At 48.2% G+C, this 22,888-nt stretch overlaps 1 protein-coding gene across 3 annotated transcripts in view; it reads left to right on the forward strand.

The window, feature by feature from the left end:
* Positions 1-22,888, forward strand: part of LOC135055153 (poly(ADP-ribose) glycohydrolase-like) — a 344,454-nt gene that overhangs the window by 267,130 nt on the left and 54,436 nt on the right. For all 3 annotated transcript variants that reach the window (XM_063958859.1, XM_063958860.1, XM_063958861.1), the window contains one exon: positions 12,033-12,138. In XM_063958859.1, coding sequence (XP_063814929.1) covers positions 12,033-12,138 — 106 coding nt within the window. The remainder of the gene's footprint in view (positions 1-12,032; positions 12,139-22,888) is intronic.

Raw genomic sequence — 22,888 nt, forward strand, 5'->3', positions numbered from 1 at the left:
CGATAGGGCGTGAGATGGGGGGAGAGGTAGGGGGCGTAAGCAGAGAGAGATGGGGAGAGGGAGTGGGCAGGAGGGAGAGCAGGGGGAGAGAGGGAGGGGGAGTGAGCAGGAGAAAGAGAATGGGGAGTGAGAAGGTGTGAGAGAGGGGGGAGAGGGGAGTGAGCAGGAGAGAGAGAGAGGAAATGAGCAGGAGAGAGAGGGTGGAGAGGGAGGGGGATGTGAGCAGGAGAGACATTACCTGATTACTGCACACTACACAGGCCTCTGTGGGGGGTGGGAACTTCACGGCATTAGACACTGCCCCATAAATACCCGCAAAGAGATAGAGGAGCGAGAAAGAGAGGGAGAGGAGGGTTTCATGGAAAAAATAAGAATTTACTCACCGGTAATTCTATTTCTCGTAGTCCGTAGTGGATGCTGGGTACTCTGTAAGGACCATGGGGTATAGACGGGCTCTGCAGGAGACTGGGCACTCTTAAAAGAAAGATTAGGTACTATATCTGGTGTGCACTGGCTCCTCCCTCTATGCCCCTCCTCCAGACCTCAGTTAGGGAAACTGTGCCCGGAAGAGCTGACATTACTAGGAAAGGATTTGGAATCCAGGGTAAGACTCATACCAGCCACACCAATCACACCGTACAACTCGTGATAACTATACCCAGTTAATAGTATGAACAATAACTGAGCCTCTCTCAACAGATGGCTCATACAATAACCCTTTAGTTAAGCAATAACTATATACATGTATTGCAGAGAGTCCGCACTTGGGACGGGCTCCCAGCATCCACTACGGACTACGAGAAATAGAATTACCGGTGAGTAAATTCTTATTTTCTCTGACGTCCTAGTGGATGCTGGGTACTCCGTAAGGACCATGGGGATTATACCAAAGCTCCCAAACGGGCGGGAGAGTGCGGATGACTCTGCAGCACCGAATGAGCAAACTCAAGGTCCTCCTCAGCCAGGGTATCAAACTTGTAGAATTTTGCAAAAGTGTTTGAACCCGACCAAGTAGCAGCTCGGCAAAGTTGTAAAGCCGAGACCCCTCGGGCCGCCGCCCAAGAAGAGCCCACCTTCCTCGTGGAATGGGCTTTTACTGATTTAGGATGCGGCAGTCCAGCCGCAGAATGTGCAAGCTGAATCGTGCTACAGATCCAGCGAGCAATAGTCTGCTTTGAAGCAGGAGCACCCAGCTTGTTGGGTGCATGCAGGATAAATAGCGAGTCAGTTTTTCTGACTCTAGCCGTCCTGGAAACATAAAGTTTCAGGGCCCGGACTACGTCCAGCAACTTGGAATCCTCCAAGTCCCTAGTAGCCGCAGGCACCACAATAGGTTGGTTCAAAATGAAACGATGATACCACCTTAGGGAGAAATTGGGAACGAGTCCTCCATTCTGCCCTTTCCATATGGAAGATCAGATATGGGGTTTTACATGACAAAGCCGCCAATTCTGACACACGCCTAGTCCAAGCTAAGGCCAAAAGCATGACCACTTTCCACGTGAGATATTTTAGCTCCACGATCTTAAGTGGCTCAAACCAGTGGGATTTTAGGAATCCAACACACGTTAAGATCCCAAGGTGCCACTGGAGGCACAAAAGGGGCTGAATATGCAGCACCCCTGTAACAACGTCCGAACTTCAGGCAGTGAAGCCAGTTCTTTTTGAGAGAAAAAGGGATAGGGCCGAAATCTTGGTCTTTATGGATCCTAATTTTAGGCCCATAGTCACTCCTGACTGTAGGAAGTGCAGGAATCGACCCCCCTGGAATTCCCCTGTAGGGCCTTCCCGGCCACACACCAAGCAACCTATTTTCGCCATATACAGTGAAAAAGTCTTGCTGTCACGTCTTTCCTAGCCTTTATCAGCGTAGGAATAACTGCATCCGGAATGCCCTTTTCCGCTAGGATCCAGCGTTCAACCGCCATGCCGTCCAACGCAGCCGCGGTAAGTCTTGGATCAGACAGGGTCCCTGTTGCAACATGTCCTGACTGAGAAGCAGAGGCCATGGGTCCTCTGAGAGCATTTCTTGCAGTTCCGGGTACCGAGTCCTTCTTGGCCAATCCGGAGCAAAGAATATTGTTCACACTCCTCCGTTTATTACAATTCTCAGCCCTTGGGTCTGAGAGGAAGAGGAGGGAATATATAGACCGACTGGAACACCCACGGTGTTACTAGTGCGACCACAGCTATCGCCTGAGAGTCCCTTGACCCAGCGTAAAACCTTTTTTATCTTTTTATTGAGGTGGGACGTCATGTAGTCCACCTGAGGCAGTTTCCATCAATTTGCAAAACTGCGTGAAGACTTCCTGATGAAGTCACCACTTTCCCGAGTGGAGGTCGTGTCCACTCCCGGAATGAACACTGCTGACAGTGCGCTGACTTGATTCTCCGCCCAACGAAGAATTCTGGTGGCTTCTACCCTCGCCACCCTGCTCCTTGTGCCACCCTGGCGGTTTACATGAGCCCCTGCGGTCTGACTGGATCAGAACCGGTTGGTCGTGAAGCAGGAACTCCGCTTGACTTAGGGCGTTGTATATGGCCCTTAGTTCCAGGATATTGATGTGAAGGCAAGTCTGTTGGCTTGACCACAAACCTTGGAATTTTCTTCCCTGTGTAACTGCCCCCCACCCTCGGAGGCTTGCATCCGTGGTCACCAGGACCCAGTCCTGAATGCCGAATCTGCGGCCCTCGAGAAGGTGAGCACTCCGCAGCCACCACAGGAGAGACACCCTGGCCCTGGGGGATAGGGTGATTAACCGATGCATCTGAAGATGTGATCCGGACCACTTGTCCAGTAAGTTCCATTGTCCTTGCATGGAACCAGCCGAAGGGGATGGCCTCGTATGATGCCATCATCCTTCCCAGGACTCGAGTGCAGTGATGCACTGACACCTGTTTTGGTTTTCAATGGATTCCTGACCAGTGTCATGAGCTCCTGAGCTCTCTCTATCGGGAGATAAACCCTCTTCTGGTCTGTGTCTAGGATCATGCCTAGGCGAGGCAGATGAGCTGTAGGAACCAACTGCGACTTCGGAATATATAGAATCCAGTCGTGTGCCGTTTCACTTCCAGAGAAGGTGATACGCTGTCCAGCAACTGCTCTCTTGATCTCGCTTTTATGAGGAGATCATCCAAGTATGTGATAATAGTGACACCTTGCTTCCGCAGGAGCACCATCATATCCGCCATTACCTTGGTGAAATTGGTAATGACAATCCCGTACCGCAATTCTGAGGTACGCCTGATGAGGTGGATAAATGGGGACACGAAGGTATGCATCCCTTATGTCCCGATTCATTTCAGGCTTGCAATGACCGCTCTTAGCGATTCCATCTTGAACCTGAACCTTTTCAGGTATATGTTCAGGGATTTTAATACAATATGGGTCTAACCGAACCGTCTGGTTTCGGGATTATAACATGGTCGAATAATAACACCCTCTTGTTGAAGGAGGGGACCCTTGACCACCACCTGTTGAAGATACAATTTACGAATTGCATTTAACACTGGCTCCCTCTCTTGGGGGGAAGCCCGCCGGGTCCTCGGTGAGGGGGCATCTTCTCACAGTCCAGCCTGTATCCCTGCGATACAATTTCTATTGCCCAGGGATCTAACAGGGAGTGAACCCACTTGTGGCTGAACTTACGAAGGCGTGTCCCCACCGGGCCTAGCTCCGCCTGTGGAGCCCCAGCGACATGCGGTGGATTTTTGTAGAGGCCGGGGAGGACTGCTGTTCCTGGGGACTAGCTGTGTTGTACAGCTTCTTTCCTCTGCCCCCGGCTCTGACAAGAAAGGAAGCACCTCAGACTTTCTTGTTTCTTTATTCGAAAAGCTGCATTTAATAATGTCGTGCTTTCCTAGGCTGTGCAGGAATATAAGGCAAAATATCAGAATTACCAGCTATAGCTGTGGAGACCAGGCCCGAGAACCTTTCTCCACACAATCCTCAGCCTTCCATATGCCTCTTAAGTCGGCATCATCTGTCCAATGTATATTCTACAGTACACGTCAAGCAGAAATCGACATAGATTTTGTCTCTAGGACCCAGTATACTCATGTCCCTTTGGACATGCTTTATAATTATATATCTATCACTTAAGACAGCATCTTAAAATATTTTTATGCATACTAGGGTCTCAATCTCTGCTGATAAGGTACCTGTCCACGCTGCCACAGCGCTATAAACCCATGCCGACACAATCGCCGGTCTGGGTAGTATACTAGAATGTGCACACTATCTGCAGGATCCCTGAGAATAGCTAGTGCAAACAGGACACCCAAGGGGAAGATTCTCAACACATCCTGGCCCTAGTGGGGAAAGGATACAGCCTGAGAATTCTCTTGTGGGAAGCTGCCGTCTCTTGTCTGGAGATTCCCGCTCTTTTTCCTCATGAGAGGAGGGAAATTTACCTCAGCATTCTTCCCCTTAACATGTGTACTCTCGTGTCAGGGACAGATGAGTCATCAGTGATATGCAAATCATCTTTTATTCCAATAATCATATATTGAATATCTTTTAGCCCTCTTGGCTGTAACTTTGCATTATCGTAGTCGACAGAGGAGTTAAACTCCGTGTCGATACTTTGTTATTTTGGATAGTGAACATAGAGAGACTCTGAAGGACTCTGTGACATAGGGACAGACCAGGGTAGATTTCCTTTCTGTTCCCTAACCTTTTGTGCAATAATTTTACCTCAGCACTTACACATATCCAAACAGGTGTCGGCGTTGTCGACGGAGACACCCTCCCACACACATATCCGCTCTATCACCTCCTTAGAGGAACCTTTTACCTCAGACATGTCGACACACGCGTACCGACACACCACACACACAGGGGATGCTCTATTTGAAGACCGTTCCCCCACCAGGCCCTTTGGAGAGACAGAGAGAGAGTATGCCAGCACACACCACAGCGCTATATAATACAGGGATGTACACTATACTGAGTGATTTTTCCCCTATAGCAGCTTATATACACAGTTTTGCGCCTAAATTTATGTGCCCCCCTCTCTTTTTTACCCTTTGTGTACCAGGATACTGCAGGGGAGAGCCTGGGGAGCTTCCTTCCAGCTGAGCTGTGAAGAGAAAATGGCGCCGGTGTGCTGAGGAAGAAGGCCCGGCCCCCACAGCGGCGGGCTTCTGTCCTTTTATGTACTTTAATGGCGGGGGTTAATGCACATATACAGTTTATCAGACTGTATTATGTGCTTTTCGCCAAGTAAGGTAATCTAATTGCTGCCCAGGGCGCCCCCCCCCAGCGGCCTGCACCCATCAGTGACCGGAGTGTGTGGTGTGCTAAGGGAGCAATGGCGCACAGCTGCAGTGCTGTGCGCTACCTTAATGAAGACCGGAGTCTTCAGCCGCCGATTTTCAACTTCTCTTCGTTCTTCTGGCTCTGCAAGGGGGACGGCGGCGCGGCTCCGGGACCGGACGACCGAGGACTGGGCCTGTGTTCGATCCCTCTGGAGCTAATGGTGTCCAATAGCCTTAGAAGCGCAAGCTAGCTGCAAGCAGGTAGGTTCGCTTCTCTCCCCTCAGACCCACGTAGCAGTGAGTCTGTTGCCAGCAGATCTCACTGAAAATAAAAAACCTAACAAATACTTTCTTTTCTAGGAAGCTCAGGAGAGCCCCTAGGGTGCATCCAGCTCTGGCCGGGCACAGATACTAACTTAGGTCTGGAGGAGGGGCATAGAGGGAGGAGCCAGTGCACACCAGATATAGTACCTAATCTTTCTTTTAAGAGTGCCCAGTCTCCTGCGGAGCCCGTCTATACCCATGGTCCTTACGGAGTACCCAGCATCCACTAGGACGTCAGAGAAATAAAGGATGAGAGAAAGATAGAAGCAAGAGAGAGAGAGAGAGGTTGTCAGGGAGAAAGAGAAAGAAAGAGACAGTGTCTGAGAGAGAGAGAGAGAGAGAGAGAGAGAGAGACATTGTCAGGGGAGAGAGAGAGACAGTGTCAGCGAGATAGAAGGGGGAGAAAGAGAGAATGGGGGGGAGTGAGTGGGAGAGAGAGACACTGAGTGTTAGGGAGGGAGAGAAAGAGTTGGGAACAAGAGAGAGAGAGTGTGTCAGGGAGAGACAGGGTGTATCAGGCAGGGAGAGAGAGTGTCGGAGAGAGAGAGAGAGAGAGAAAGTGTCTGAGTGAGGCAGCATCAGGGAGAGAGACAGAGATAAGGAGAGAGAGAGGCAGTGTCAGGGAGATAGAGTGAGGGGGAGTGAGCAGGAGAGAGAGGGGGGAGAGAGAGGAGAGGAGGTGAGCAGGAGAGAGAGTAAGGTGGAGTGAGCAGGAGATAGATAGGAGCGAGGGAAAGTGAGCAGGAGAGAGAAATAGGGAGGGGTAGTGGGCAGGAGAGAGAGGAGAAGGGGGAGTGAGCAGGACAGAGTGAGGGGGAGTGAGTAGGAGTGAGAGAGGGGGGAGAGTGAGGAGGAGTGAGCAGGAGAGAGAGAGGGAATGACCAGGAGTGAGAGAGTGGGGGGGGGGGGGGGGGGAGGAAATGAGCAAGAGAAACATTACCTGATTACTGCACAGGCCTCTGATGCTGGTGGGCACATCACAATATTAGGCCCCGCCCCTTAAATACCTGCAAAAGAGGTAGAGGAGCAAGAAAGAGAGAGAGGAGAGTTTCATGAAAAAATAGAGAATGAGAGTAGCAAGAGAGAGGTTGTCAGGGAGAAAGAGAAAGAAAGGGTTGATATGGGGAGACAGGGCATCAGGGAGAGAGAGAGGTTGGGGGAGTAAGAGAGAGAGTGTATGTGTCAGGAGGGGGGCAAGAGAAAGAGGGGAATGAGAGCATCAGTGAGAGACAGAGAGATAAAGGGTGTCAAGGAAAGAGAGAGAGAGAAGGGGGTGTCAGGGAGAAAAACAGTGTCAGGGAGAGAGTGATATACAGTGTCAGAGAGAGAGAGAGAGAGAGAGATGAAATTACAGTGTCAGGTAAAGTAAGGGAGAGAGACAGTGTCAGAGAGAGAGAGAAATAGTACGCGCAAGAGAGAAATACAGTGTCAGGAGGAGAGAGAGGGAGAGACAGAGTCAGGGAGAGAAAGATGGAGAGACACTGCCAGGGGCAGAGAGAGATTGTTGAAGAGAGAGTATAGGGGAATCAAGAGAAAGAGAGGAAGGTGAGTGAGCTGGAGAGACCGAGTGTTAGGGAGGGATCGAAAGTGAGGGGAACACGAGAGAGAGAGAGGGGTGTCAGGGCGAGAGAGATAGTGTCAGAGCGAGAGAGGCAGCATCAGGGAGAGATAGTGAGAGAGACAGAGGGGGAGAGAGATAGTGTCAGGGAGGGGGGGAGAGTGAGCAGGAGAGAGAAGGGGTTAGAGAAGGAAGGGGGAGCGAGCAGGAGAGAGTGAGAGGGGGTGAGGGAGTGGGAGTGAGCCGGAGTGAGAGAGGGAGTGGGAGTGAGAGGGGGGAGGGAAGGGGGGAGTGAGCAGGAAAGTGAGGGGAGTGAGCAGTAGAGAGAGGGAGTGAGCAGGAGACAGAGAGGGAGTGGGAGTGAGCAGGAGTGAGATGGGGGAGGGAGGGAAGGTGGGAGTCAGCAGGAAAGAGGGGGGGAGAGTGAGCAGGAGAGAGAGAAGGGGTTAGAAAGGAAGGGGGAGTGAGCAGGAGAGAGATAGGGGGTGAGAGGGAGGGGGAGTGAGCAGGAGACAGAGACAGAGGGGGAGAGAGAGAGGGAGTGGGAGTGAGCAGGAGTGAGACGGGGGAGGGAGGGAAAGGGGGAGTTAGCAGGAGAGAGAGTGGGGGAGAGAGAGGGGGAGGAAGCAGGAAAGAGAGAAAGGAGAGAGGAAGAGGGAGTGCGCAGGGGAGAGAGAGAGGGAGGGGTAAGTGAGCAGGAAAGACATTACCTGATTACTGCACAGACCTCTGATGCCATTAAGCCCCGCCCCTAAATACCCGCAAATCGCGGCACTGCACATCCGGCTGACGGTCAGGTAGAGGGCAGGGCGGGGCGGGGCAGAGCGGACTGCACAGGCTGGGACGATGTTTGCCGTTGTGTGGGCCCCGCTACATCCTTTCCTGCGGCCGGGGGTGAAGGGGGAGTGGCGGGCCTCAGAGGTACCCAGTGGCAGGGTGCTGGGTGAGCTTTTGGCCCTGGAAGCAGCCAGGGCCCCATAGCAGGTGCACCACCTTCACCCTCGGTAGTTACGCCACTGCTGAAGGGGTACCTGCATGCATGTACAGCAGCACCTGTGTGATTCAGAGCAGGATCCAAGTAGACTGCTGTTCTTCCAACGGAGCTCTGTGGCATTATGGGGGATGAACTATAGCATGCAGTCAAATCCTGTGTAATACATACCCATCCCATGTGTTTCACTGCTTACCAGGAGCAAAAATGAGCCCTTTGCTTCATGTCAGAGACACCTTTAGATAAAATAAAAGCACTGCATTCAGTGAAGTTAGTGTACTTTTTGCTGCAGCCGTATCCCTGGAGCATGTCTGTTATTACATTTATTTAGAACTATTGTACCTATGAAGTCATTGATTCCGCCCACATCTTAATTATTGTTTAAATAACTTGAAAGCTTGATCATGTCCCTAAGGCATTCCTCTGCAACCACTCTTATGACTGTGTTGTAAAGACCCCTTTTAATCAGTCTTCTAGCTGCTTTGTGTGCAGTGTGGAAATATTGATTTTCATTACTCCTTTCCGCAGGTAAAATATTAGTCCATGTAAAATGTAGAGCGCGGCTTCTTATCAGTCAGCAACTGCGCCTGAGAAGTACATTTCCATTTTCCAGCTATTGCTTTGGTTAAGATAAATTTGGAGATAACAGCACATCAGTCATCCAACAAATAGTCCTTAAAAGAAATAGCGGAAAACAAAATAGGTATACAAGCAACTTATTCATTTTAGGAGTGTGTGTGACAGCTTAATTGGCATAGTAGTAGATTCTCTGACAGTAACTACATTTCAGGTCTGACCAGGAGAACTCCGTCATCTTAACAACTTCTATACGTAATAGTAGTCATCACCAGGCCCTTTATTCAGAGCAGGATAGGATAGAGAATGGATGGATTGGCCTCAGTACTGAGTATATACAGTATGACTCACACGCTTTCAAATACATCCTTTTGTTTAAATGAACACTTGTTTCTACTGAGCCATTACCTGAAAACAGCAAACTATTTTATTGATCTTAAAAAATCTTCTTAGTTCTGCTCATTGGACTGATTGTCACTATGGGCCTAATTTAAGGTTGATCGCAAAATCTTCCTCTAAAGGGTACACATGGAGAGACCCGTGCTTAAATTCTATGCAATCTGACTAGATTGCTTAGAAATTAACCCCCGGATTTCTCCGTGTGTAGGCCCCACAGCGGTAGCGATGCGCAGCCCCGCACGTCGCTATCGCCGGTGCTAGATTGCACATTGCTCATTTCACCGCACATTGCTCATTTCACCGCTGGATGAAATGAGCGCCATCCCCCCTGTTACCAACCCCTTGCTCAGCACACATCATGCTGTGTTCTGAGCAGGGAAGAGATGTGTGCTGAGCGTTCTGTGCTAAATCGCTCAGCTCATATCACTGGATAAAATCTCCCAGTGTGTACTGGCCATAATGGAGAAAACCATGGCCCTCATTCCGAGTCGTTCGCTCGGTAATTTTCTTCGCATCGCAGCGTTTTTCTGCTTAGTACGCATGCGCAATGTTCGCACTGCAACTGCGCCAAGTAATTTTGCTATGAAGATAGTTTTTTTACTCACAGCTTTTTCTTCGCTCCGGCGATCGTAGTGTGATTGACAGGAAATGGGTGTTACTGGGCGGAAACACGGCGTTTTATGGGCGTGTGGATAAAAATGCTACCGTTTCCGGAAAAAACGCGGGAGTGGCTGGAGAAACGGGGGAGTGTCTGGGCGAACGCTGGGTGTGTTTATGATGTCAAACCAGGAACGACAAGCACTGAACTGATCGCAGATGCCGAGTAAGTCTGAAGCTACTCTGAAACTGCTAAGTAGTTTGTAATCGCAATATTGCGAATACATCGTTCGCAATTTTAAGAAGCTAAGATTCACTCCCAGTAGGCGGCGGCTTAGCGTGTGTAACTCTGCTAAAATCGCCTTGCGAGCGAACAACTCGGAATGAGGGCCCATGTGCACTGCTGATGGAGCAGATGTAACATGTGCAGAGAGAGTTAGATTTGGGTGGGGTGTGCTCAAACTGAAATCTAAATTGCAGTGTAAATAAAAAGCAGCCAGTACTTACCCTGCACAGAAACAATTTAACCCACCCAAATCTTATCTCTCTGCACATGTTACATCTGCCCCACCTGCAGTGCACATGGTTTTACCCATTAGAGGAAGATTTTGCTTTTGCAATCAACCTTGAATTAGGCCCTATGTGTGATATAGCCTACAAATACCGGAGCAGGAATGTTTCTGGTTCTGTTGTACTCATTTTTACACTCACTGGGGCTGATGCGGAGGTGAATGTAAGTCGGACATATGTGCTCCCACTTTGCGTGCACATAACGAAATGCGTACTCTTTTTGGGTACCCATGACCACTATCCCTGTGTGCTTGCACCAGGCCTGCCTTGCCTGAAAACAGGTGTAATCATATGTACACTCCATCAGCATGAACTTACTGTATAGTACCTTGCTGATGCCACGTTATGGTGAATGCACAGTGCAAGATACTATTGCCAAGCGGTCTTGTGTTTAACTGCATCAGCCCCTATTATTTTTACACTGCAAATTAGATTGCAGATTTAACACACCACACCCAAATCTAACTCTCTCTGCACATGTTAAATCTGCCTCCCCTGCAGTGCACATGGGCCCTCATTCCGAGTTGTTCGCTCGCAAGCTGCTGTTAGCAGCATTGCACACGCTAAGCCGCCGCCTACTGGGAGTGAATCTTAGCTTATCAAAATTGCGTACGAAAGATTCTCAAAATTGCGAATAGAAATTTCTTTGCAGTTTCTGAGTAGCTCGGGACTTACTCTGCCACTGCGATCAGTTCAGTTAGTTTCGGTCCTGGTTTGACGTCACAAACACACCCAGCGTTCGCCCAGGAACTCCCCCGTTTCTCCAGCCACTCCCGCGTTTTTCCCAGAAACGGCAGCGTTTTTTCACACACTCCCATAAAACGGCCAGTTTCCGCCCAGAAACACCCACTTCCTGTCAATCACATTACGATCACCAGAACGAAGAAAAAACCTCGTAATGCCGTGAGTAAAATACCAAACTTCTTAGCAAATTTACTTGGCGCAGTCGCAGTGCGAACATTGCGCATGCGCAATTAGCGGAAAATCGCTGCAATGCGAAGAAAATTACCGAGCGAACAACTCGGAAAGACCACCATGGCTCTGCCCAACTGCTTACAAAATTCCTGCTGCGATCAACTTGGAATTACTACCCCCATTGATCTAAAGCTGCATAGCTAAATGGTTATTGGGCACAGATTGTTCTATGAGTAGCCACCTGTTTTTTTATTTTTTGTATAGATTATCAAGGTCAAATTGGAAATTTTCTTCAGATTATACATAATACAGTGTGGATGATACACATTAGCACTGACTTTGTAGCCACTGAATGAGACGTAGGGCCTTATTCTGAGTCAGAAGCAGCAGTGTCTGTGTCTACGTCTTTTGCTGCAGTCACGTCTGCTAATGCCGCTACATAGCCCTTCCCTGGTTTACATCCGTGTGCCCCAACGTGCATCCTTAGAATATCCTATACCGATTGGTGCAACTCTAAACCTGCAGTATACCTATGCCAGGTGCAGATTATCCATCTGAGTGACTATGGCCTCCAATGTGAATGATTCAGCTTCTCTGACCGTAACCACTATCGGTGACGTGCCCATGACACTCCTATAAGACACAACATCTCCAATACACTTCTGCTACCATGTGTCCAGATCTGGCCAGTCACACAGTCGCCGTATCTACCACCTAGTACGTCAGCCTAGTAGTATGTCTGCTTTAAAAGCACCTACAAAACTTTGTGTCATTTTTCTGACAGCACCATAGACCATACACTATCAACTTCAAAAGGATTGTATTTTTTATTACTTCCATTAGGCCTATTGTGGATTTTTCCGTGAAGGAATCCATCCGGAGAAGCTGTCAGCCGTTGCAACGGGCAATTGGGGTTGTGGTGTTCTTGGGGGAGATCCTAGGTTAAAAGGTGAGTAATCAATGAAATTTTATATTTTACAATTTAAAATGTCAATTTCTCTTGCGGTGTATTCTTTGTAAGGACTAAGATGAATAGATATTCTCCTATATAATCATACTTTTCTATTAGTCTTCATTGGGGAAATTCAGTTGTTCTCATGCTCCCCCGCACCCATGCCACAGCTGTATCTGCAGACAGGTGCGCACAGTACATTTCTGCTCTCAGTACCCTGCACTGGCGAGCAGAAATGTGAAAAAAAATTCCAGTTTGGACACCTAAATGGCACTTTTCGCATCCCGCCCAGTACTTTAGTCGGGTTTAACTATTTTTCACGTCTAAACCTGACACTTCTGGGAGCGATTAGCAAGGTGAAATAATAGGTGCCCAAACAATTGCATGACACCGATGGGGGAAATGCATTCCTGGGCCCCCTTGTGCCTGAATCATTTGGCAAAACTGAAATGTGCTGGACCTTAAACTTTGATCACAGTGAATACAGGTGCAAATTGCATTATTTACTCTGTTGTCATGTTCAGAAAACTATCTGCTATCCAATCTACTCTTTGTGGTCAATCCAATTAGCCGTGATGATCTTGCGGGTGCGAGTTGCCTCGGCAGCAGCCGCACTTTACGGTGGCCCGAATTCACACAAAAGTGCTCACCACCCCATAGCGGTGCAAGCAATTTTTGTGAATTAGGGCTGATTTCAGTCCGCGAAGGGTGCAAGATCAGGTGTAGTTGCCGGCATTGAAACGCGGAGGCAACGCACATCGCATCCTTCGCGGCTAATTGGATTGACCTACTTATTTTATATCACTGGTATTTTGTTTTATACTTTTGTTCGTAATTTTGAGACATATGGGAGTCAGGTTTTCTTAGTACTTAAAGTAGTGAAGATGCAAATTTACGACCCAGATTTTTTTTTAGCAATTAAGCATGTACAGGAAAAAGAAACTAAAATAAACTGTATTAAATGGTCTGACATAGACCGTCTATATATGTTTGGAATCCTATGTACAGTACATATGTTAATGATAGAACTAGCAAGTAAAATCCAAATCTTAAATGTTTATACTCTCTCAAAAAAAAAAAAGGGTGCTGTGACTTTTTAGTTGTCCTTTCCTTTCTAATAGGCACTGAAGCTTCATGTGGAGCCTGAAATTCTATAGAACTGATTAGGTATCACCAGATTCAGACTTGGTGTCATTGGCGTTTCTGTCATGGGTGCACCCATGTTGTTTTAACCGCTTCAGTGGTATGCCCGGAAAATTTCCGGGACCAGCTGCGCTATGCAGACTGGAAATCCGGGTATGCCACTGCTTCCCCTGTCCCCTTCCCTCATCCTTACACTCCGCTCGGCTGACCTGGTGGATGATGCAATCGCGTCATGACATGATCGCGTCGTGACATCATGACACGATAGCGTCATTCCGCAAACATCCACCAGCCGAGCGGAGTACAAGGGAAGAGGGGGGGAGGATGTCAGTGCTGGCAGGCTTGTGCCTGCCAGCAAATCCTGCCCAGGAGATGGTCATCAGTGGGTTATCCATCGATGGTCACCATCCATTGATGGATAACCTCCATGGTGTTAAACCATCTGGAATGGATCCATCAATGGTTTTACCCATCGATGGTCATCCCTCATTTACAGTACACATGAGGGCGGATCAGGTGGGCATGGCTTAGTGGGTGTCAGGAGACGGAGCTAAGCTCCATGCCCTGACACTTTTAGAAAAAAAAAATCAGTATCACTGAACCATCGATGGTGGGAAACCATCTGGTTCTCCCCCATCGATGGTAAAAGTATTCGACATCGGACATAGACCATCAATGATTTTGAATCCCCTAGGCAACTGGCATTCCCCATGGCAATGGACATGGATCCCAGAGCATAAAATCCCTGGCAAAAAGCATGACACAGCGTGTGAAACCCCTGGCAACGTGCATGAAACCCCTGGCAACACGCAGGTAAAAAAAAAAATTAAACCTGCCCTAGGAGGTGTGACCAAATTCGAAAAACGCGCCACTGAAGGGGTCAATACTTACCATTCCGTAGTCTTGCGACGGGCGCTGCAGCCGTGGCAGAAATCACTGCCAAAATGGCCACTGCATGTGCACAGCAGGCAATTAGTCTGTGTACCATGGTGGGCACCTTGTTTCCAGAGACCTGAGCATGCACAGTAGACTCCGGCACAATTGGTGTAGTGGTGAGAATGAGGAGTTCCTCATCGTCACGGACAGTGTGGGAAATTTACAGGGTAATCAAAAAGATCACACTCAAAATATCCCACCAAGAAGATATCTAGGATCACACAGGAGAAATGCGTAAAAGCATCATACACTTAAAAGTCCCAAATCTCATTAACTGCTTGGAATTTGTGTATGTTCTATAACAGTGGACAAATTACTAAAACTTTTCACATGATTTGCTGATATTTCTGCTGCTTATGTATACTGTTCATTGTGCATTATGATTGTTTATTGTTGCTACAGCTACACAGTTTATTTATACAGTGCATCCGGAAAGTATTCACAGCGCTTCACTTTTTCCACATTTTGTTATGCCTTATTCCAAACAAGAACAAATTAATGTTTTCCCTCAAAATTCTACACGTAATACCCCATAATGACAACGTGAAAAAAGATTTTTTCTTTTAGGTTTTTGCAAATGTATTAAAAAATAAGAATTTACTTACCGATAATTCTATTTCTCGTAGTCCGTAGTGGATGCTGGGACCATGGGGAATAGCGGCTCCGCAGGAGACTGGGCACATCTAAAGAAAGCTTTAGGACTATCTGGTGTGCACTGGCTCCTCCCCCTATGACCCTCCTCCAAGCCTCAGTTAGGATACTGTGCCCGGACGAGCGTACACAATAAGGAAGGATTTTGAATCCCGGGTAAGACTCATACCAGCCACACCAATCACACCGTACAACTTGTGATATGAAACCCAGTTAACAGCATGATAACAGAGGAGCCTCTGAATAGATGGCTCACAACAAGAACCCGATTAGTTAACAATAACTATGTACAAGTATTGCAGACAATCCGCACTTGGGATGGGCGCCCAGCATCCACTACGGACTACGAGAAATAGAATTATCGGTAAGTAAATTCTTATTTTCTCTGACGTCCTAGTGGATGCTGGGAACTCCGTAAGGACCATGGGGATTATACCAAAGCTCCCAAATGGGCGGGAGAGTGCGGATGACTCTGCAGCACCGAATGAGAGAACTCCAGGTCCTCCTCAGCCAGGGTATCAATTCGTAGAATTTTGCAAACGTGTTTGCCCCTGACCAAGTAGCTGCTCGGCAAAGTTGTAAAGCCGAGACCCCTCGGGCAGCCGCCCAAGATGAGCCCACCGTCCTTGTGGAATGGGCTTTTATTGATTTAGGCTGCGGTAATCCTACCGCAGAATGCGCCAGCTGAATAGTGCTACAAAACCAGCGCGCAATAGACTGCCTAGAAGCAGGAGCACCCAGCTTGTTGGGTGCCATCAGGATAAACAGCGAGTCAGTTTTCCTGACTCCAGCCGTCCTGGAAAAATAAAATTTACAGGGCTCTGACTACGTCCAGCAACTTGGAATCCTCCAAGTCCCCAGTAGCCGCAGGCACCACAATAGGTTGGTTCAAGTGAAAACCTGAGACCACCTTCGGGAGAAACTGAGGACGAGTCCTCAACTCTGCCCTATCCATACAGAAAATCAGATAAGGCCTTTTACATGACAAAGCCGCCAATTCTGACACACGCCTGGCCAAGGCCAAGGCCAACAGCATGACCACTTTCCACGCGAGATACTTTAGCTCCATGGTTTTAAGTGGCTCAACCAATGCGACATTAGGAAATCCAACACCACGTTGAGATCCAAAAAGTGCCACAGGAGGCACAACAGGAGGTTGAATATGTAGTACTCCTTTAACCAAAGTCTGAACTTCAGGCAGTGAAGCCAGTTTTTTCTGGAAGAAAATCGACAGAGCCGAAATCTGGACCTTGATGGACCCCAATTTGAGGCCCAAACGTCACCCCTGCTTGCCGGAAGTGCAGGAATCGACATAGTTGAAATTCCTCCGTCGGGGCCTTCATGGCCTCCCACCAAGCAACAAATTTTCGCCAAACGCGGCGATAATGTCTTGCGGTGACATCCTTCCTGGCTATGATCAGGGTAGGGATGACTTCCTTCGGAATACCCTTTTCCTTTAGGATCCGGTGTTCTACCGCCATGCCGTCAAACGCAGCCGCGGTAAGTCTTGGAACAGACAGGGTCCCTGCTGCAGCAGGTCTTGTCTGAGCGGCAGAGGCCAAGGGTCCTCTGCCAGCATCTCTTGAAGTTCCGGGTACCAAGCTCTTCATGGCCAATCCGGAACCCCGAGTATGGTTTTCACTCCTCGCCTTCTTATTATTCTCAGTACCTTGGGTATGAGAGGTAGAGGAGGAGACACATAAACCGACTGGTACACCCACGGTGTCACTAGAGCGTCCCCAGCGATCGCCTGAGGGTCCCTTGACCTGGCGCAATATCTTTTCAACTTCTTGTTGAGGCGGGACGCCATCATGTCCACCCGTGGTCATTCCCAACGGTTTACCCGCATTTGGAAAACTTCTGGATGAAGTCCCCATTCTCCTGGGTGTAGGTCGCCCATCGGAGAATCCTTGTGGCTTCTGCCATCGTCATCCTGCTTCTTGTGCCGCCCTGTCTGTGTACATGGGCGACCGCCGTGATGTCGTCTGATTGGATCAGTACCGGCTGGTTCTGAAGCAGGGGCCTTGCTTGTCTTAGGGCATTGTAAATGGCCCTTAGCTGCAGAATATTTATGTGAAGCGAAATCTCCTTGGAAATTTCTTCCCTGTGTGACTGCACCCCAGCCCCGAAGGCTGGCATCCGTGGTCACCAGGACCCAGTCCTGTATTCCGAATCTGCGGCCCACTAGTAGATGAGCCCTCTGCAGCCACCATAGCAGCGACACCCTGTTTCTTGCTGACAGGGTTATCCGCTGTTGTATCTGTACATGGGACCCGGACCATTAGTCCCACAGGTCCCACTGGAACGTCCTTGCGTGGAGTCTTCCGAATGGAATTATGCTTCGTACGAAGCTACCATTTTCCCCAGGACTCGTGTGCATTGATGTACCGACACCTGTACTGGTTTTAGGATGTCTCTGACTAGAGATGACAACTCCTCGGCTTTTTCCACTGGAAGAAACACTCTTTTCTGGTCTGCGTTCAGAAACATTCCCAGGAACAGAAGATGTGTCGTCGGGACCAGCTGTGACTTTGGAATATTGAGAATCCAGTCGTGCTGTTGTAGCACTTCCCGAGAGAGTGCTACCCCCACTACCAACTGTTCTTTGGACCTCGCCTTTATCAGGAGATCGTCCAAGTACGGGATAATAAAAACTTCCTTCTTGTGAAGGAGTATCATCACTTCGGCCATTACCTAGGTAAAGACCTTCGGTGCCGTGGACAACTCCAACGGCCGCGTCTGGAACTGATAGTGACAGTCCTGTACCACATATCTGAGGTACTCCTGGTGAGGGGGGGGGGGGAATGGGGACATGCAGGTACGCATCCTTGATGTCCAGGGAGACCCTGTAATCCCCCTCGTCCAGGCTCGTAATAAGCGCCCTGAGCGATTCCATCTTGAACTTGAATCTTCTGATATAAAAGTTCAAGTATTTTAATTTCAAGATGGGTCTCACCGAACCGTTGCGGTACCACAACCACTGTGGAATAGTAACCCCTTCCTTGCTGAAGGAGGGGCACCTTGACAATCACTTGTTGTGATTATAGTGTTGAATATCCACCAACACCGTCTCCCTGGCAGAGGGAGGTGCCGGTAAGGCAGATTTTAGGAAACGGCGGGGGGAAGAACGTCTCGAACTCCAGCCTGTACCCCTGAGATACTACTTGAAGGACCCAGGGATCTATGTGAGAGAGCCCACTGTCCGCTGAAATATCTGAGACGGGCCCCCACCGTGCCCGGGTCCGCCTGAGCAGCCCCAGCACCATGCTGTGGACCTACCAGACGCAGGGAGGACTTCTGCTCTTGGGAACTAGCTGTGTGTTGCAGCTTTTTTCCTCTACCTTTGCCTCTCGGCAGAAAGGATGAGCCTCTAGCCCACTTGTTTTTCTGGGGCCGAAAGGACTGTACTTGATGATACGGTGCTTTCTTTTGTTGTGGGGTAGCCTGTGGTAAAAAAATTAATTTCCCAGCAGTAGCTGTGGAAACGAGGTCTGAAAAACTATCCCCAAACAGTTTTACCCCCTTATAGGGCAACTTCCATGTGCCGATTCGAGTCGGCATCGCCTGACCATTGCCAAGTCCATAACCCCCGTCTGGCGGCAATGGACCTAGCGTTTATTTTTGATGCCAGCCGGCAAATATCCCTCTGTGCATCACGCATGTATAAGACCACGTCTTTTATATGCTCTATTTTCAGCAAAATATTGTCCCTATCCATAGTTATTTTCCGACAGGGAATCTGACCACGCAGCGGGAGCACTGCCCATCCATGCCGAAGCAACGGCTGGTCGCAATATAATGCCCTAGTGTGTGACCATATCTTATAGGGTAACCTCCTGCTTTCTATCAGCAGGTTCCTTCAGGGCGGCCGTACCCGAAGATGGTAGTGCCACCTTTTCTGATAAGCGTGTAAGCGCTGTATCTACCCTATGGGGTGTTTCCCCGCGTGACCTATCCTCTGGCGGGAAAGGGTACGCTGCCAATAACCGTTGTAGAAATTATCAATTTCTTACCGGGGGAAGACCACTCTTCCTCACACACCTCATTTAATTTCTCAGATGCAGGAAAAACTACTAATAGTTTTCTCTCACCAAACACAATACCCTTTTATGTGGTACCTGGGGTATAATCATAAATGTGTAATACATTTTTCATTGTCTCAATCCTGTAACGGGTGGACCTATTTGGAGGGTACACCAGTCTCATCGATGTCGACACTGGAGTCAGTGTCCGTGTCGACATCTGTGTCTGTTATCTGAGGTAGCGGGCGATTTTAGAGCCCCCCATGACATTTGAGACGCTGGAACAGGCACAAGCTGAGTAGCCGGCTGTTCCGTGTCGTCTGCCTTTTATGTAAGGAGTTGACACTTTCACGTAATCCTTCCATAAGTTCAACCACACCGGTGTCGACCCCGCAGGGGGTGACAACATATTTACTAGAGATGAGCGGGTTCGGTTTCTCTGAAACCGAACCCGCACGAACTTCATGTTTTTTTCACGGGTCCGAGCAGACTCGGATCCTCCCGCCTTGCTCGGTTAACCCGAGCGCGCCCGAACGTCATCATGACGCTGTCGGATTCTCGCGAGACTCGGATTCTATATAAGGAGCCGCGCGTCGCCGCCATTTTCACACGTGCATTGAGATTGATAGGGAGAGGACGTGGCTGGCGTCCTCTCCATTAGAAATTAGATTAGAAGAGAGAGAGAGATTGTGCAGAGTCAGACAGAGTTTACCACAGTGACCAGTGCAGTTGTTGTTAGTTAACTTTTATTTATTTTAATATAATATATCCATTCTCTGCTATATCCGTTCTCTGCCTGAAAAAAAACGATACACAGCAGCAGCCAGTCACACAGTGTGACTCAGTCTGTGTGCACTCAGCTCAGCCCAGTGTGCTGCACATCAATGTATAAAAGGCAAAGCTTATAATAATTGTGGGGGAGACTGGGGAGCACTGCAGGTTGTTATAGCAGGAGCCCCCAGGAGTACATAATATTATATTAATTTAAAATTAAACAGTGCACACTTTTGCTGCAGGAGTGCCACTGCCAGTGTGACTAGTGGTGACCAGTGCCTGACCACCAGTATAGTAGTATATTGTTGTATGTATTGTATACTATCTCTTTATCAACCAGTCTATATTAGCAGCAGACACAGTACAGTGCGGTAGTTCACGGCTGTGGCTACCTCTGTGTCGGCAGTCGGAACTCGGCAGGCAGTCCGTCCATCCATAATTGTATTACAATATATACCACCTAACCGTGGTATTTTTTTTTCTTTCTTTATACCGTCGTCATAGTGTCATACTAGTTGTTACGAGTATACTACTATCTCTTTATCAACCAGTGTACAGTGCGGTAGTTCACGGCTGTGGCTACCTCTGTGTCGGCAGTCGGCAGGCAGTCCGTCCATCCATAATTGTATTATTATTATAATATATACCACCTAACCGTGGTTTTTTTTTCATTCTTTATACCGTCATAGTGTCATACTAGTTGTTACGAGTATACTACTATCTCTTTATCAACCAGTGTACAGTGCGGTAGTTCACGGCTGTGGCTACCTCTGTGTCGGCAGTCGGCAGGCAGTCCGTCCATCCATAATTGTATTATTATTATAATATATACCACCTAACCGTGGTTTTTTTTTCATTCTTTATACCGTCGTCATAGTGTCATACTAGTTGTTACGAGTATACTACTATCTCTTTATCAACCAGTGTACAGTGCGGTAGTTCACGGCTGTGGCTACCTCTGTGTCGGCAGTCGGCAGGCAGTCCGTCCATCCATAATTGTATTATTATTATAATATATACCACCTAACCGTGGTTTTTTTTTCATTCTTTATACCGTCGTCATAGTGTCATACTAGTTGTTACGAGTATACTACTATCTCTTTATCAACCAGTGTACAGTGCGGTAGTTCACGGCTGTGGCTACCTCTGTGTCGGCAGTCGGCAGGCAGTCCGTCCATCCATAATTGTATTATTATTATAATATATACCACCTAACCGTGGTTTTTTTTTCATTCTTTATACCGTCGTCATAGTGTCATACTAGTTGTTACGAGTATACTACTATCTCTTTATCAACCAGTGTACAGTGCGGTAGTTCACGGCTGTGGCTACCTCTGTGTCGGCAGTCGGCAGGCAGTCCGTCCATCCATAATTGTATTATTATTATAATATATACCACCTAACTGTGGTATTTTTTTTTCTTTCTTTATACCGTCGTCATAGTGTCATACTAGTTGTTACGAGTATACTACTATCTCTTTATCAACCAGTGTACAGTGCGGTAGTTCACGGCTGTGGCTACCTCTGTGTCGGCAGTCGGCAGGCAGTCCGTCCATCCATAATTGTATTATTATTATAATATATACCACCTAACTGTGGTATTTTTTTTTCTTTCTTTATACCGTCGTCATAGTGTCATACTAGTTGTTACGAGTATACTACTATCTCTTTATCAACCAGTGTACAGTGCGGTAGTTCACGGCTGTGGCTACCTCTGTGTCGGCAGTCGGCAGGCAGTCCGTCCATCCATAATTGTATTATTATTATAATATATACCACCTAACCGTGGTTTTTTTTTCATTCTTTATACCGTCGTCATAGTGTCATACTAGTTGTTACGAGTATACTACTATCTCTTTATCAACCAGTGTACAGTGCGGTAGTTCACGGCTGTGGCTACCTCTGTGTCGGCAGTCGGCAGGCAGTCCGTCCATCCATAATTGTATTATTATTATAATATATACCACCTAACCGTGGTTTTTTTATACCACCTAACCGTGGCAGTCCGTCCATAATTGTATACTAGTATCCAATCCATCCATCTCCATTGTTTACCTGAGGTGCCTTTTAGTTCTGCCTATAAAATATGGAGAACAAAAAAGTTGAGGTTCCAAAATTAGGGAAAGATCAAGATCCACTTCCACCTCGTGCTGAAGCTGCTGCCACTAGTCATGGCCGAGACGATGAAATGCCAGCAACGTCGTCTGCCAAGGCCGATGCCCAATGTCATAGTACAGAGCATGTCAAATCCAAAACACCAAATATCAGAAAAAAAAGGACTCCAAAACCTAAAATAAAATTGTCGGAGGAGAAGCGTAAACTTGCCAATATGCCATTTACCACACGGAGTGGCAAGGAACGGCTGAGGCCCTGGCCTATGTTCATGGCTAGTGGTTCAGCTTCACATGAGGATGGAAGCACTCAGCCTCTCGCTAGAAAACTGAAAAGACTCAAGCTGGCAAAAGCACCGCAAAGAACTGTGCGTTCTTTGAAATCCCAAATCCACAAGGAGAGTCCAATTGTGTCGTTTGCGATGCCTGACCTTCCCAACACTGGACGTGAAGAGCATGCGCCTTCCACTATTTGCATGCCCCCTGCAAGTGCTGGAAGGAGCACCCGCAGTCCAGTTCCTGATAGTCAGATTGAAGATGTCAGTGTTGAAGTACACCAGGATGAGGAGGATATGGGTGTTGCTGGCGCTGGGGAGGAAATTGACCAGGAGGATTCTGATGGTGAGGTGGTTTGTTTAAGTCAGGCACCCGGGGAGACACCTGTTGTCCGTGGGAGGAATATGGCCGTTGACATGCCAGGTGAAAATACCAAAAAAATCAGCTCTTCGGTGTGGAGGTATTTCACCAGAAATGCGGACAACAGGTGTCAAGCCGTGTGTTCCCTTTGTCAAGCTGTAATAAGTAGGGGTAAGGACGTTAACCACCTCGGAACATCCTCCCTTATACGTCACCTGCAGCGCATTCATAATAAGTCAGTGACAAGTTCAAAAACTTTGGGTGACAGCGGAAGCAGTCCACTGACCAGTAAATCCCTTCCTCTTGTAACCAAGCTCACGCAAACCACCCCACCAACTCCCTCAGTGTCAATTTCCTCCTTCCCCAGGAATGCCAATAGTCCTGCAGGCCATGTCACTGGCAAGTCTGACGAGTCCTCTCCTGCCTGGGATTCCTCCGATGCATCCTTGCGTGTAACGCCTACTGCTGCTGGCG

The sequence above is a fragment of the Pseudophryne corroboree genome, chromosome 3, assembly GCF_028390025.1.
Source record: "Pseudophryne corroboree isolate aPseCor3 chromosome 3, aPseCor3.hap2, whole genome shotgun sequence".
NCBI classification, from domain to species: Eukaryota; Metazoa; Chordata; class Amphibia; order Anura; family Myobatrachidae; genus Pseudophryne; species Pseudophryne corroboree.